A 16,305-nucleotide genomic window follows, 5' to 3' on the forward strand; every position below is an offset into this window, starting at 1 on the left:
CTTTAACAAATAAAAACACACACAAACCAAACGATTAGACCTAAATTTTTCTGATAAAATATGAGGATGAAAAAAAGGCAGTCTTGTGCTGCTGTATTTTTTTTTTTTAATCGTTGTAAAACGCTATGTGCACGACGGTCTCAAAAGAATTTAAACAAGTATAAAAACTTCTTCCCCCCCTCACTTTTACCTCAAATTTATTTTCCATATAATGATTTATGCCATTTATGCAATTGATGCCAATTAATACTTTATTATTACTATTATAAAATGTATTTATTTATTTAATATTTATACATCAAATTATTGTGTGTAGGCTATAGGCTAGTGAATACATGTTTATTTAGGTTATTGTTATTTTTTAATCATGCTGTTTATTAGTTTATTTATGTGCTGGCTATATGCCTTTTGACTTTTATTGTAACTGCAGAATCTATGGGAAATTGCAGTATGACAATATGATAAAGAGGGTTACCACCCACGATGGTCTTGTAGTGAGGGGGACGTCATGTTTAATGTTACCACGAAAACCAATCAGGCATGCGTCTCTTTCTCTCAGCGCGTGAGTATCTCTGTGAAAGCGCGCCAGTTGTCTGTGGCCAACACAACTCCACGGAGCGCTGAGGGGAAGCTGCAGCTCAACTTGCCTTTTCCTCGACCAAAGACGTTTAAAGTATTTCAGTGTAACGTTACATTGTCAGTGTGGGATGATTTGATTTGTATCCCACTGTACATTTAGCAGTTTTGCGGTTAGACTTTCAGAAGCGAGATGCCAGCGGATGAACCTACAACTCAGGTGTACAGCCAAAGTGAGTAACGGAACGGAAGTTTTTTTATAATGTAAACAGTTTATACATGTTTTTTTTGTTGAAAATGTATTAATTTAGCTGATTTGGGATTTATAGTGGGTAACTTTTTTAGTCTATTAATCCAGACGAAGACTAGCAATTGTATTATTTTGCTTTTTCTAAACTATGAATAATTTTGATAACACGTCACGTATTTTGATGATAACGTCATGTCCTGGTTTTCTTTTTCCTCCTATTTTCAAATTATTATTATTTTTTAACCATTTTACCATAAGAATATAGTTCTCATTGCAAGAATTATGCTATGCATACATATTTTATAAACTGATTTTAATTGTGAAACTAGGCCTACTATATTTATTTTATTTATTGTATTTTTTTTACTTTTTACTTTTTTTTTAATCGTTTGTCACGCCTCATGGCCATAAAAGCTAGTTAAAATAACAAAAAAATGTAACACCTTACCTTTACGATTAATATGATTCTTAATATTTTAAAGCTAGAAGGTTATAAAAAAGTTGTCATTTGCCAGCCACCTATCTACACCTATCTATTGGAATGATTTACAGAAAATTGATGTAATTTACAAGCTGTAAAATATACATCCTTCTCTAACCATTGTTAAGTATGTTTAAAATAACCACTTCTCTGTTTATGTGTGACTGATTTGTCACATAATTCTGCCATAAATGTTTCTGACATTGTTTCTCTGTTGTGTAAGATGTTTCATTACTCAACTAAGTGGTATTTGTGATAGCGAGTTATTTTAATCAACGTGTTTCTGTCTGTACTGTAACATGTCATCTCACCCATCCAAATGACTTTTGATGAATTTACATAGATACTTGCATCTCGACTAGATTAAAATTTCTCTACAATGAGATAACTGTTAACCATGGTTTTAATGAGAGATACGCTTATCATAGTCCCTATACCCTCAGGATAATTTCCTCTCACAACGAACATGCTCGCCTAGCATCTGTTACAGTGCTGAATACTGTACAGTATTTCTGCAATTTTAAATAAAGACGTGCATGATGTGACTCATGAGAGACCTGGTACATTCTTTCCTGTCCCAGACATCATGTGCTTAATATTATGATGCTTTATAACGGTTCAACAAGCTTCGGAAAGTACCTTGTCTTAATGTACAGGAAGCGTATTGTAGAACGGTGCTTGCTGAAGCAAAAGTTGTTAAAATGCAACCCTGTGCGTTGGAAACAATTTGTCATTATTTCACTTGAGAGACTCAACAGCCATAGCAGTCACACTGCGCTATAAAAAGCAAACAGCAACACCAAACCCCAGAAAGAGTGACTGTAACTTTAATCATAGCATTTTTGGGCCTGATCAAACAGACTGAAGCTAAAAGATAACAAATCTCTAAAAAAAACAAAAAAGATATGTGGTCTACATTAGAAGGCATGCTGCAATTACTCAATTCTTTCTAGATAGGTCTACATAAAACCACAATAAAGAACCCAACACGATTGCCAGAATGATTTAATTATGCACACAAATGGAAATAGTTAGATGCTCTGTATTTTCAAAGCCAATATTCGAACAGTTTAGACTGAGCAATATCAAATAATAAAGAAGTAGAGGTAAAACTTGCACTGTACTGTATATCTTTTAAAAGTTTGGGGTCAGTAAGATTTTTCTTTAACAAATGAATACTTTTATTTAACAAGGATGCATTCAATTTATCAAAAATTGACTGTAAAGACATTATAATCTTACGGAAATATATATTTCAAATAAATGCTATTGTTTTTTTTTTATCTTTCTAGTCATCAAATAATCCTGGAGGGAAAAGTATTACAGTTTCCACAAAAATATGAAGCAGCAAAACTGTTTCAAAACTGATAAAAATGCTTATTGAGCAGCAAATCAACATATTTGTATTTCTGAAGGACCATGTGACACTGCAGACTGAAGTAATGATGCTGAAAATTCAGCTTTGCATCACAGGAATAAATTACATTTTAAAATGTATTGAAATAGAAATTAGTTATTTTAAATTGTAATATTATTTCACAATATTACTATATTTTTAATCAAATAAATGCAACCTAGTTGAGAATAAAATATTTATTTCCAGGACACTTCAAAATCTTTCTGACCCCAAACTTTTGAACATTAATGTATGATGTAAAACCATTTATTCATCGATGCATTTCATGTAGAAAGTCAATGGAACATGAAAGCAGAATCACATGAATGGTACAAAAGAATACTTGTTCGGAATTCTAAGCCAATAATAGCAAAGATCAACTGTACACATCCTAGAAACTAATGGAGGAAGTGCTGGCTGGGTCTTGTGATAAATAGCAGGCATGCACAAATATTTCATTTGTTTTTGTGGAGTCTTTCTTAAAATAAAAGCTTATTGTTGGATTTGGTCAGTCATCTTTTGATAGAGACCTCCTGTTTGAAAGATGGATTGCTTTTGTGACACAGAGAGGTTGATCTTTTATTGTGCAATGTGATTGTTCTTTCTGCAGGGTAAGAAGTCCCCGTGAAGGCCTACCGGTGCTGCTTTATGCAATCTAGCAGCTGTTTCCTTTAAGGCTTTTGAATGAAAGGCTGAAGTGAGCTGGACCTAAGGGACATGCTGGTGAACGGGTAAATCAAGATTTATGGAGGAGTGTCTTCTGGAGTTACCACAGTGAACCCCAAAGTGGCTTAGCAGCTGATTCCAGGTCTCCCTATCCCTTCTTTCCCTATTTGGTTAGCGCAATGGTCGGATTGGCTCATCCTCACACCTATTGCAGGAGCCATTGAGTGGCAGAGTGAAGTCCCACTGAGCAATTATCGGGAGCACAACTATGTGTGTCCTTGAAGATGTCCTTTCACACTGGTTGATGGCACCATGTCTTCTCTCGTCTACATTGTTCTTGAGCTGCTGATTGCGGTTTTGGCCGTGGCTGGGAACGTATTGGTGTGCTGGGCCGTCTGCCTCAACAGCAATCTCCAGAGCATCACCAACTTCTTTGTGGTATCACTGGCCGTGGCGGACATCGCAGTGGGACTCCTGGCCATTCCGTTCGCAGTCACCATCAGCTTGGGCTTTTGCAGCCATTTTCATGGATGCCTCTTTATCGCCTGCTTCGTGCTGGTCCTCACGCAAAGCTCCATCTTCAGTTTGTTGGCCATCGCTGTGGATCGATACATTGCCATCAAGATACCATTGAGGTGAGTGAACTGTTGTGACGTGAGTTTCAGGTACAAGTTGAAGGCAAGCTTTTAGTAAGATTACTGATCACATGGTTGCTTGAAAGAACTGGTTACAGAGTCGTCCCATAGCAAGAACATAGACAAAGTTTCCTCTTTCACATTACCAGTACATTTATTATTTGTGGTAAAAATGTATCAACTTTTATTAAAGACAATACATAATTGCAGTCTGTTTGTTTGTCCAAATAATGGCAAACGGGGGTAGGGTAATTCTAGTAAACTAAAACTGAAACTAACACTATTTTAAAAGATCGTAATAATAATAAAATATACGTTAACTAAATTTTTTTTACATTTTAACTTAAATTAGTTACCAAGGTAACATTTATAATTTTAATTTAGCCTAACGTCAGGAACTAAAATAACTAAAACTAAAATAAAAATGAATGGAAACTTAAAACTATTGGAAACTATTAAATTAAGGTTAATTAAACTGTAAAGTATAACAATATAAAACCTATTCAAAAACCTTTATAGTGTCTCAATGATATAAAATAATAACACTGGATATGGAAATGATACAGTCCTTATTTTTAATCTGGTTTGGGATGCAAAAATTACACCTAAATCTTAAATAAGTATATATTGCCCACTCAAAAAGGAAAAATCTTTCACCAATGAGATGTTTTGAATAAAAATAGCTATTCAAAATATCTTCTTTGCATTCCACATAACGAAAGATGGGCATGCGGGTTTAGAATGGCATGTCTTTGTGCATGTGTTTGTGTGAGTGTTTACATGTTTATTTAATAAAATGTTGTGTTTGCAGATATGTTATCTTATGTCATCATTATTTATGTGTTTTGCAAATGTTTTAATATGAGGTTAAAGGTTCCTAGACTGAGTGACTCTCTGCCTTTCTCCTGATAATGACTTGATAATAAAAGTCATAAATAATTACATAATAATATAATTATAATTAATTATAATTAATAATTACATTACTGTAATTTCTCCTTTAATCACTCTTTCTTTTTACTGCAATAATTTTAAATAGGGGTCAAGCAGCTTTACGCTGTTGACAAATAGTTAATTTCAGTAGAGCCTAATCAATAATCAATACTCAATCTGACACCATGTAATTTAGTGACATACAAAGGAGCAACAAACAAGTCAAACCCCACAGGAAGAAGAGCTGGAATTTGAAATACTATCTAACTATCTATCTATCTATCTATCTATCTATCTATCTATCTATCTATCTATCTATCTATCTATCTATCTATCTATCTATCTATCTATCTATCTGTCTATCTGTCTGTCTGTCTGTCTGTCTGTCTGTCTGTCTGTCTGTCTGTCTGTCTATCTATCTATCTATCTATCTATCTATCTATCTATCTATCTATCTATCTCTCTGTCTGTCTATGATTTGTTTCAAAACATTATTTTTTGAATTTCAAATCAGATTTGATCTTTTTTTATGTACAAATTCCAACTGAAATTCTGCATCCTGTTTGTGACTTCAGTTCAAATTCAGGAATTAAATTGTAATTCAAAAGCCATTCTTTTAGGTTCAAAATTCTAAATGGCATACAACCTGGGCTGCTGGATGTTTTTTTTTTTTTTTTACTGGTCCAAGTCTCTAGATATGACTCAGGTTCCTACTTCAAGCCTAGGGGATTTTTCAGCCGTTTATTGTCCATTAGGTGTAAATCATAGGTCCGTCTGATCCTTTAGAAAGATAATAGCACACCTCTGCTCCACGCGCTACGTGATTTGTGGCATAATTTATTGCATGTAGCACAAACAGTGAGGGATTTTTTCCCCCCAAACAAAAATAGTGTATACATTAGAGTTGTATTGAGTTATACTTGCCCTAGTTTTTTTTTTTTTTTTACTACCAATTATATTTAGGGACAATGATATAAACTTAATTTACTGAAGATGTGAAAGTAACCAATGTCATGGTATTAAACCTGGGGACATTTTGCACTCCAGTTGAAATGGTAATTATTATTCTTAAATCCTCTGGCTCAGCAGCACTTTTCGGAAGCTGAAAGGTGTGGGACTTTACCACCTGCCTGCATGCAGGGTGTGATGAACATTTCGGCTCATGGTGTAGATTGAGCCGCCCAAAGCGTTGTAAGAGAACAGCAGTGACAGCAAAAGCCTGGGCAAGTGTTGATTACATAAGGTCTGCCGGCTTCCAGTCTCTGTGGGCGTGGGAATGAGGTACCAGTAGTACTGGAGCCCTCTAAGTCCTCTGGGTTTAATGAAGCAGCCACTGTTGTTCTCGATTGGCCTGATATAAGCCCAAGGATTTTTGGAACAATTGACATTTGACCACCGTTTCCAACTGTTGCCCTTGGCAAAGGAAACATGCTGTCTGTGAGCGGATGTTTGAAATGTATGGCGGTGGTGGATTTTGCACAGCTGTATTCCAAACTTTTTGTAAAGTGATGCTTATACAGTTGCAAATATGCTTCATAATTTATTTTAGTACCAGCCAGGTTTTTCAACCAGGGGTCTGTGGGGTGTCAATGTAGTAATGGTCTTAGTAAAACTTATTGTTACCATGAATATTTTCTGTTATATTTGAGGCCTATGGGTAGGCTGGGAGGGGACTTTATGGTAGGTATTAAAAAAGCAAAACCAAACGACAGTTGGTTGCATTAACCGTTCCTACATGCATTCTTCTGCCTAAAGAACAGCTTACCGATTAAATAGCCTACTCTGACAGAGTTCTCTGCAATAAGTCCCTGCAAAACCGCTATTGAATCTACAGAGTGAAACGTACAGCACTCCAACTCTCGAACCAATGACTCTAATTAGCCGATTCTTTTCAGCGAATCAAAAAACCAAAACAAACAAACAGTGCAACCAGTCCAACTCATGAACAAATGAGCCGGTTAGTGAATCAAATACATGCAGCGTAACCACTGTAGTCTGACTCGAATCACTTGTATGAGTCGGCTTGTTTTAGAGATTTAAAAAACCTACAACGCAGCCAGTTCAATCCAACATGTGAATGAATGACTCTTGCGATTCGTTTTTTTTTTGTTATAACAAATGAGTGACTCTTCCGAGTCGGCTCTTTTGTGAATCAAAAACATACAGTACAATAAAACACATGCAACTTAAAACTTAAACCAGTGACATTTAAATCAGTAGTTACTGAATGCTTGTTTATATGAAGATGTGTAGTTAAAGATAAAAGTTTTGTTTTTAACAAAAAATAGATGAATTCTATTTAACATGTTTTTTTGTCTGTTTACCATTGTTATTTAAAATTTAAGGTTAGTTATTGTATTGTATGTATGCCACCACTCAAAGTACTGTGAAAAGTTTTTAATAAACTTTTGCGGTTGACAACCATGATTTAATTGAACAATTGAATTCTTCTTGTTTTCTAATTATATCACTGAAAAGATTAAGTTTACAGCCTCATTCAAGTTATACAAAAACAAAGCCTGTAATTATTATTTTAAGACTAGGCACATTTTAAGACTAGGCACAATACAGGTGAAATATACCTATTAACACATATCCTGGTATTTTCAACTTTGGCAGCAATTACCAGAGTCTAACACCTAAACAATAGACATTTCCCAGGAGCAAAGTCAGTGCATGTTTGTGTGGATTTGGGACTAAACCATACCCTTTTCCAGCCCTGACAGTGAACAATACAGCCCACTTCAGGATGAGCTTCAGGAAACATCAACATATTGTTTGAGGCAGATAGATTTGTAATATATGACCGAACCTTGCATGCTTATCACCTTCATAGCATACTTCCTTCCAAAATTGCTGTTTCATATCTGTTTTTGTTTTGTCTTGCTAAGGTACAACAGCCTTGTCACAGGCCAAAGAGCCAAAGGGATCATTGCGGTATGCTGGATACTTTCGGTGGTCATTGGCTTGACCCCCATGCTAGGCTGGAACAGACGCGTCGCGGCAGGCAACAACAGCTCCTGCCCTCAAGGTATGACGGAGTGTCTGTTCGAGAAGGTGGTCACCATGGGTTACATGGTTTACTTTAACTTTTTCGGCTGCGTCTTGGCTCCTCTAATTGCTATGCTGGCCATCTACACACGGATCTTCATGGCTGCCCGTCGCCAGCTCAGACAGATGGAGCAGAAGCTAGTGCACATGCATGGACATACCCACGGGGACGGATCCTCGTCCCGGTCCACACTGCAAAAGGAGGTCCACGCGGCCAAATCGCTGGCTATCATCGTGGGCCTCTTTGCTATTTGTTGGCTCCCATTGCACATCATTAACTGCTTCACATTGTTCTGCCCTCAGTGTGAGCGACCTCAGGACTGGGTCATGTACCTGGCCATCATGCTTTCACATGCTAATTCAGTAGTGAACCCGTTTATTTATGCCTACCGATTACGTGACTTCAGGCACACCTTCCGAAGGATCATCCGACAGCACTTCCTGTGGCATGAAAACAGACTGGCCATTGGTAACAGCAATGGCGGTATGGCTGCTTCTTCTGCTGCGGTCAGTGTGATTGAGACTTCTTGTACAACGTCCAATGGCTTTGTGCTGGATCCCAGTCCCATTCACGGCATGATTTCTTGCGATGAATTTACAAAGCAAATGGCAGCGAAAATCAGTCCAAAAACGGAATTCCAAGACTTAGGATACAGTTTAAATGGAACTTTGGGGCATTCCTTTCCCTCCTGTTCGACACAGATTTTTTCATTACACACCGGGGAGGAAGTTCCTTCCATCAGAGACTGTGTAGAAATCATGACGGTAAAAGACTGCAGTGCTATTACTAATGTACATGTCAGATGTCTGGTGCCCATAAGGACAAGCAACTCATCTGATCTTGCAGAAGTGTCCTGACACACGCTTCCATTACGCAACAAGAGTTATTTCTCAGATAGTACCAAAATGAGGATTGTTTCGTTCTTCACGAGTTGTTGTGCTAGCGAGAGAGACTATCCAGGCCAGGGTCAGGAAAGATAAAGCAATGAGAGGATCACATAGCATAGCTCCTGTGGGAACCCTCACTGCATAAATTCCAGGAATTTTTACTTGTCTTTGCAGATTTTCTGACCTCATAAAGAACTTGTTTGCTTACATTGTAGAGCATTTTCAAAGCCTATAAGATTCTAAGGAGCTTTATCAAAAGAGCTTTGTTCCCAATCAAAGTGGGAAAGGCATAACGGATTAAATCAATGTCTTGGGGAATTCAGCCAAACCTGTTATGACCTTACCACACGGAACTATCATCTTTCTTTGCTTTTTTAGTAGGAGTATGTCCAAACTGAGACCATGTACCGTCTGTACACCTGAGAGAACTTCTGTAGCGCTTTAAAACATAGAGCAGCACGATTTCCAGGGGGAAACCGAATCGCTATTTTTCTGATTAAAAATTGTGATTGCGATTTTGTGTTCAAATGTGATTTTTTTTTAAAAGCTCCCGTTTTGCTGTGTGTGTTTATTTGTAGGACTGCACAAATTGTCCTGAAATGTTTTGATTATATATTAATGTTACAATAAAATAATTGTTACAATATTCCTAAATAAAACAATTAGAAATATTATTAATGTAAATTTCACTAAAATAAATAAAAACAAGTATTTAAGAACAATTATGTAATAATAATAATCCCAAATGCACGTTTTTAGTTTTTTTGTGTGTGAACTGAACTGCTCTGAGACACTGAAAACACTAGATCATGAGCTGTTAGCTTGTAAAATAACACAGTGCCGCTCTTCACTCTGAAACATACGGTGCAAGCCCTGTTAAAACATGACCAAACTGAATTATACTGTATTGATTGTAAGCATGTGTTAATATTTAAGGAAATGTATTAAATAAAAGAAAGCTATAACCAAATTTGCTCAAATAGAGTGTTATGTATAGTGATGTACATTGTCAGAAAAAAAGTTGTTGCTGGTGTGGAGCACAGGTACAAAAAGTACAATAGCTCAAAGTGTTCTACCTTAATTACCCCTAAAGGTACATATTAATGCCTAAATTATATATATTAGTACCTTTTGAAAGGGTATCGCTCCAATTTGTTGTACCTTTGGGTTCTACCTTTTTTACTGAAAGTTTATAAAACCTAATGTGCTTGATTAGAATCACATGCAGACATGATAAGAGTTTAAGCCACAGTGTCTGTGCAACATCAAATGGACGTCTTGCTGCTCAATAAACTGGACTTTGATTCCTATATAATGATCAAATTTCCCAGAAAAATGCAAGTATAAACCACAATGATTCACAAATAGTATTTTAAATGAGTAATGGTCTGTAATAGATTTATTTATTCAACACCATAATAAAATTGTTATAGGAAGTAGGAAGGTGGTGTATAATCCTCACACATACAAGCACAATCGTGGACTCCTACACAGACCAGCTATGATTATATTTACAGAGAGACTGCTGACGCCAGCGGCCAGCCTAATGCAATGGAAATCAAATGAAGGCGCATTTGATGATCCCTTAAACTGTACCATTACACTTCTCTTTTCCTCATTAAAAAGCTCTAGAGTGGGAAAGGCCTGCACTCTATACAAGATGCATGTATTTGACACAGGGGAGTTGACATTTTTAGGTGTAGTGTGTAACGGTCCATTTATAGAAAGTCCATTTATATGCGGGTATAGAGTGACCATTCATAAAAATGGAACAAGTGAGCTAGACTTCCCAGAATTTTTGTTTTAATATATATACTTTTGATCAATATTGCCTCTATATTTGGCCTACACTGAAGGATCGATTCATAGACCTGGGTAGTCAACACATTATAATTTGTTCTAAATCAGCAGACATTGTCCAATTTTTACACGCGCACACACACACACACACACACACATACACACACACACTGTCAAATCGATTAATCACATCCAAAATAAAAGTTTGTGTGTAATTATTATGTATATATAAATGCTCATGTATATGCTGTATATATAGCATTTATATTATCTATAAATATTTTATATATAAATATTTAAAAAAAATTGAGCGAGTTTGACAATGGCCAAACTGTGATGGCTAGATGACTGCGTCAGAGCCAAACTTGCAGCTGTTGTGTGGTTGTTCCTGGTCTGTAGTGGTCAGTATCTATCAAAAGTGGTCCAAGAAAGGAACGTGGTGAACCGGCGACAGGGTCATTGGTGGCCAAGGCTCTTTGATGCACGTGGGGATGAGATCATTCCGGCCATACAAGAATGTGTGTGCATGCTGGAATATGCTTACATGTAACGTGTGCATACATTGGATTATAGTTTCTGCTGATGTATTTGTTCCGTGATGTATCGTCGACTGATACAGTATTCTATAGTACTACAGTATTCTTTATAAGGAAAATAGCTTGTGCAACACAAATGTGTAAGCATGAAGTAGACACTCTAATTTAAACATAGGACGCATGTTTCTCTACCTTGTAAGGAATCTCTGCTAGTGAGTTCCTAAAACATCCAAATTGAGTACTGCCAAAAAAGGAGAAGGAGTAGAAGAAGAGAAGATGCTGAGAAGAAGACAACAGAGAAGGAGACAGCAGATATGCAGATTGTGGGAGAGGGACATAGGGTAGAAGAAAAAAGAAACGGAGAGACAGCTTGCATGATGAAAAGTTTCTCTCATGCCTGATACATTTGACAATAAATAGTTTTTTTTGGCAAGGCAACTGGTATCCAGTCCTGTGATTCAATCATAACAGGTTGCCCATGCTGACCACTGTTCACAGCCAAAGCATCGGGAGCATCAGAACTGGACCACGAAGCAATGGATGAACAGAAGTTGGCCTGGTCTGATGAATCAAGTTTTCTTTTACATCACGGCCAGGGGGGTTTGCATTGCTTACCTGGGGAACACATGGCACCAGGATGCACTAGGGAGAATCTCAATCCAATCGAGCATCTGTGGGATGTGCCGGACAAACAAGTCCGATCCATGAAGGCCCCACCTCGCAACTCACAGGACTTAAAGGATCTGCTGCTAACATCTTGATGCCAGATACCACAGCACTCCTTCAGGGGTCCAGTGGAGTCCATGCCTCGACGGGTCAGGTCTGTTTAAAGCTGTCTGCATACAAATTGTATTATTTATATTTTGTAATTATATTATTATTATTTTATTTTAATAATAACTATACTAATTCTAATCATTATAACAATAAAAAGGAAAAGCTCATTCTTTTCATTCCATTTTTATTGACTCCATTAATTTTCTCTATAAATAGCACTTGGTCAGAGTCTGTTCAAATCTACTGATTTGTAGATTCTAGCTGAGAAATGCCAGTCAGTGCAGTAGTGACATGGTTTGATTTTGTTTTGATAGCACTATTTTTAATGAGACAGATGTCCTTAACAAAAATGAATCTCCAGGATTACGCAGTAATTTTTCTTATTCCATCATGGATGCTTGCGGTGTAAATCAGATCAGAGTGAAGCTAACAGACTGTCGGCATGTCACATAGATCAGTAGCAGCTGGCAGGTTCATTCTGCTGGTAAAATGAGGTTTGAAGACATTGCTGAGAGTTACTGTGTAATCAACAGACATGCCCCTACCTATTCCACTGTCACTGTTTGTAAATGGTTGAATTTCGTCCCCGTCCCCCCACCCCCTCAACCCCTTTTGTGGTTTTGACGCAGGTGAAATTCTTCAGAATCATGTCAGGTTCGAGCTTAGCTCATGGGGGAAGTTTCAGGTCAACAGAAAAAGGCTTTGTTGACTCTATTCTATAAACACTTCCATTTTCCTTTTAATGTGTTTAAATAAATGTATTTTCCCCAAAGACGAAAATCCTAGATAACATCTGATACAAAATAAAATAAAAGGTCAATAAATGTCTATATGGGGAGGGGAGTTAGGAATTGGATGTGCAGCTAAAACTAAAGAAGTCAAATATTTAAAGTTCAGCACTTTGAGACACGCCATTTCAACCCTTTATTAGTTTACCACTTCTAGAAAACAGGAACGTTCAAATAATAAACAGAATCACCAGATGTAATGGTTTACTTCCCGTCTCGTCTCAATTCAGCCAATTTTGAACAAAACATGGTCTCTTGTTCTGCAGTGATTTACAGACAAAGAGGAAAAGACTACTGCTAAGAATAGACACAGAATCAGTCTATCAAGCACCAGGATGACAGAACAAATTTAGACTGTATTGCTGCCTTGCACAATTTCTGAGAGTAGAGCAATGAATCTTGATGATGTCAAAACCAGACAAATGACTTCTCCAAGCATTTTCCACTGTTTAAAAATTCTGTTTTATAGTCATATACACCGATCAGGCATAACATTACGACCTAATATTGTGTTGGTCCCCTTTTGCTGCCAAAACAGACCTGACCCGTCGAGGCATGGACTCCACTGGACCCCTGAAGGTGTGCTGTGGTATCTGGCACCACGATGTTAGCAGCAGATCTTTTAATTAGGTCCTGTAGGTTGCGAGGCTGGGCCTCCATGGATTGGACTTGTTTGTTCAGCACATCACAGATGCTCGATTGGATTGAGATTCTTCCTATAGTGCATCCTGGTTCCATGTGTTCCCCAAGTAAGCGACGCACATGTACTCGGCCATCCACATGATGTAAAAGAAAACGTGATTCATCAGACCACCCCTTTCCATTGCTCCCTGGTCCAGTTCTGATGCTTACGTGCCCACTGTTGCCACTTTCTGCAATAGACAGGTCTGCATGGGCACCCTGACTGGTCCCATATGCAACAAACTGTGATGCACTTTGTATTCTGACACCTTTCTATCAGGACCAGCTTCAAGTTCTTGGGCAATTTGAGCTAGTAGTTTGTCTGTTTGATCAGACATCACGGGCCATCCTTCGTTCTCCACGTACATCAATGTGCCATGACCTGGTCGCCTGTTAACCACTGTTCCTTCCTTGGACCACTTTGATAGATACTGACCACTGCAGACCAGGAACACCCCACAAGAGCTGCAGTTTTGGAGATGCTCTGACCCAGTAGTTTAGCCATCACAATTTGGCCCTTGTCCAACTCAAATTAACACGCTCACCCATTTTTCCTGCTTCTAACTCATCATCTTTGAGGACAAAATGTTCAATTGCTATAGGCTATCCCACCCACTGACAGGTGTTGTGATGAAGAGATAATCAGTGTTATTCAATTCCTCTGTCAGTGGTCATAATGTTACGTCTGATCGGTGTACTGTTTCATACATACAAAATTAATGGTTTCAGAATAGTTTATGAAATGAAATATATATATACTTTTTTATAGGCTATATAATAACAAATGATAACCAGCTGAAATAAATGCTGAAGCATTTAAATACCAGAGACTTCCAGTTTATTATAATAATTGGCAACTGTGACAGTTTTTTTTACATAGACCGTTTTTTATATCATATTCACAATCCAATACCGCCCTCTTCTGTAAATCTGGCGTGTCTAGGTCTCTGAATTTTACATTTTAATAGCACTTCGACTCCCAAGATGCAACCGGGTTTCAGGAAAAGGCGGGGCATCTTTCAGTTGCATTGTGGGAGCGGGAAAACGCCGCAAATACTCACGTTGTTCAATAGTGTGGATTTCTACGAAGCCGTCGACTGAAGGTACAGTAATGCTTGATGACAAAAACCTGCTAACCCTGTTGTATGGTTTTCACTAAAATATTCAGTCCTATCTGATAATTTCGATTCTTTAGAGGAGCAACGTCCATTTTAGGCATTCATTGTTTGCTTGGCTTATTCATTCGACTCGTTTGAGATCAGTCTAGATATTTTTGTTAACGTGTTAGTTTTGTTAATGAAGTCAATATATGAATTTAATATAATAACATAGCTAAATTATTTTCAATGTTAATTTTCGAGCGTGGATTGTGTCCTCCAATACGCACAGAACACGATTTCCAAACGAGCGATTCTTATGAGCCGGTTCTTTTTAGTGAATCACAACTATTGCGCGTTACCAGTGTAGTTTGATTGACGGAAGAATTGTTCTAATGAGTCGGTTCTTTTTAGACCAAAGAATATGTCAGAACTTGCACATTCTCACTATACTACTGCTATCCACAGTCCACTAGTTATTACTTTAGGTCTAGTTTCATAGGCCTTAGTTCAATTATGACATTTTTCAGTAGCTTTTAGAAACCTGCCTTGGAAAAAAAACATTTACTGTGTGCATCTTGAGACAAAATAATGACACTGACTTAATTTTAAATGTCAGTGTAAGTTTGTTTCAGTTAAAACAGCTTAAACATAGGTTTTATTCGGTGTCTGTGAAACTGGGGATATGTTTATTTGCTGTTAATTAACTTTTTTTCTCCTCTAGATTAAAACATGTCTATTGGTGTTCCCATCAAAGTCCTGCATGAAGCAGAGGGTCACATCGTGACCTGCGAGACGAACACTGGTGAGGTGTACAGGGGCAAACTCATTGAAGCAGAGGATAACATGAACTGCCAGGTACTGCTGAAAATGTGTTGCTCCCTCAAAAATCAGAATTAAATTTTGATTGTATGTTACCCAAACTATTTCTGTAAACTTGTTTTTTAGTGAGCCGTGTGCGTGTGAATAATGCAACTAACTGCACTTATGTTGTGTGTATCAGATGTCCAACATTACAGTGACCTATCGAGATGGCAGAGTGTCCCAGCTGGAGCAGGTGTACATTCGTGGCAGCAAAATACGCTTTCTCATTCTGCCTGACATGTTGAAAAACGCCCCTATGTTGAAGAGCATGAAAAACAAAAACCAAGGGGCAGGAGCCGGAAGAGGCAAAGCTGCAATTCTCAAAGCACAAGGTTAGCCAAACATCCCTAGTATTGACTGTATTACAGCGGTTGCAATGTCAACTGCTTTATAGTTATATATTTTTATTTAGTACCATTAGCTATTGAAGTAGTTGCATTAAAATATAAATGTATATTGTTACATTAAAAAATATGTTTTTAATATTCGCAAAAAACATAAGGACTTAGCCATGTCTGCTTGACAGGTCAAGGGTTTTCATGGGAATTACATGAAACCACTAACTGTTTATTTTTCCCTTGCAGTCGCAGCAAGGGGCAGAGGTCGAGGAGGACCAGGAGGAAGGGGAAATATTTTCCAGAAAAGACGATAGTGTGAATCCTGTTTCAATCAGTGTCATTTTGTACAGTTTTATTTTTCTCTTGAGAAATTGTGCGCTTCTTTTGGTAAAATGGGTGATCTTAACTTTGTTGTTGATTTTGAGTTTGTTGATTTTGCAATAAAGATTTTTTTCCCACTTTTCTCATGTAATAAAGCTGTTTAATTATATAAAGTGTTTTATTAATGCATCAATTAGTTGAAGGGCTGATTTAGTAGCATATTCAAT

General features: G+C 37.4%; 2 protein-coding genes across 2 annotated transcripts; both read left to right on the top strand.

The window, feature by feature from the left end:
* The first annotated feature begins 531 nt into the window (after positions 1-531).
* On the top strand, positions 532-9,837 carry adora2ab (adenosine A2a receptor b). The gene is made up of 4 exons (XM_067424285.1): positions 532-809; positions 3,314-3,434; positions 3,545-4,004; positions 7,829-9,837. Exons 3-4 carry the CDS (start codon positions 3,682-3,684, stop codon positions 8,844-8,846), a joined length of 1,341 nt encoding a protein of 446 aa, XP_067280386.1. The 5' UTR covers positions 532-809; positions 3,314-3,434; positions 3,545-3,681; the 3' UTR covers positions 8,847-9,837.
* Positions 9,838-14,438: 4,601 nt separating this feature from the next.
* snrpd3l (small nuclear ribonucleoprotein D3 polypeptide, like) lies at positions 14,439-16,219 on the top strand. The gene is made up of 4 exons (XM_067424790.1): positions 14,439-14,561; positions 15,280-15,413; positions 15,559-15,751; positions 16,004-16,219. The coding sequence occupies exons 2-4, from the start codon at positions 15,288-15,290 to the stop codon at positions 16,069-16,071; spliced, it is 387 nt and encodes a 128-aa protein (XP_067280891.1). The 5' UTR covers positions 14,439-14,561; positions 15,280-15,287; the 3' UTR covers positions 16,072-16,219.
* The last annotated feature ends 86 nt before the right edge of the window (positions 16,220-16,305 follow it).

The sequence above is a fragment of the Pseudorasbora parva genome, chromosome 18, assembly GCF_024679245.1.
Source record: "Pseudorasbora parva isolate DD20220531a chromosome 18, ASM2467924v1, whole genome shotgun sequence".
In the NCBI taxonomy this organism is placed as follows: domain Eukaryota; kingdom Metazoa; phylum Chordata; class Actinopteri; order Cypriniformes; family Gobionidae; genus Pseudorasbora; species Pseudorasbora parva.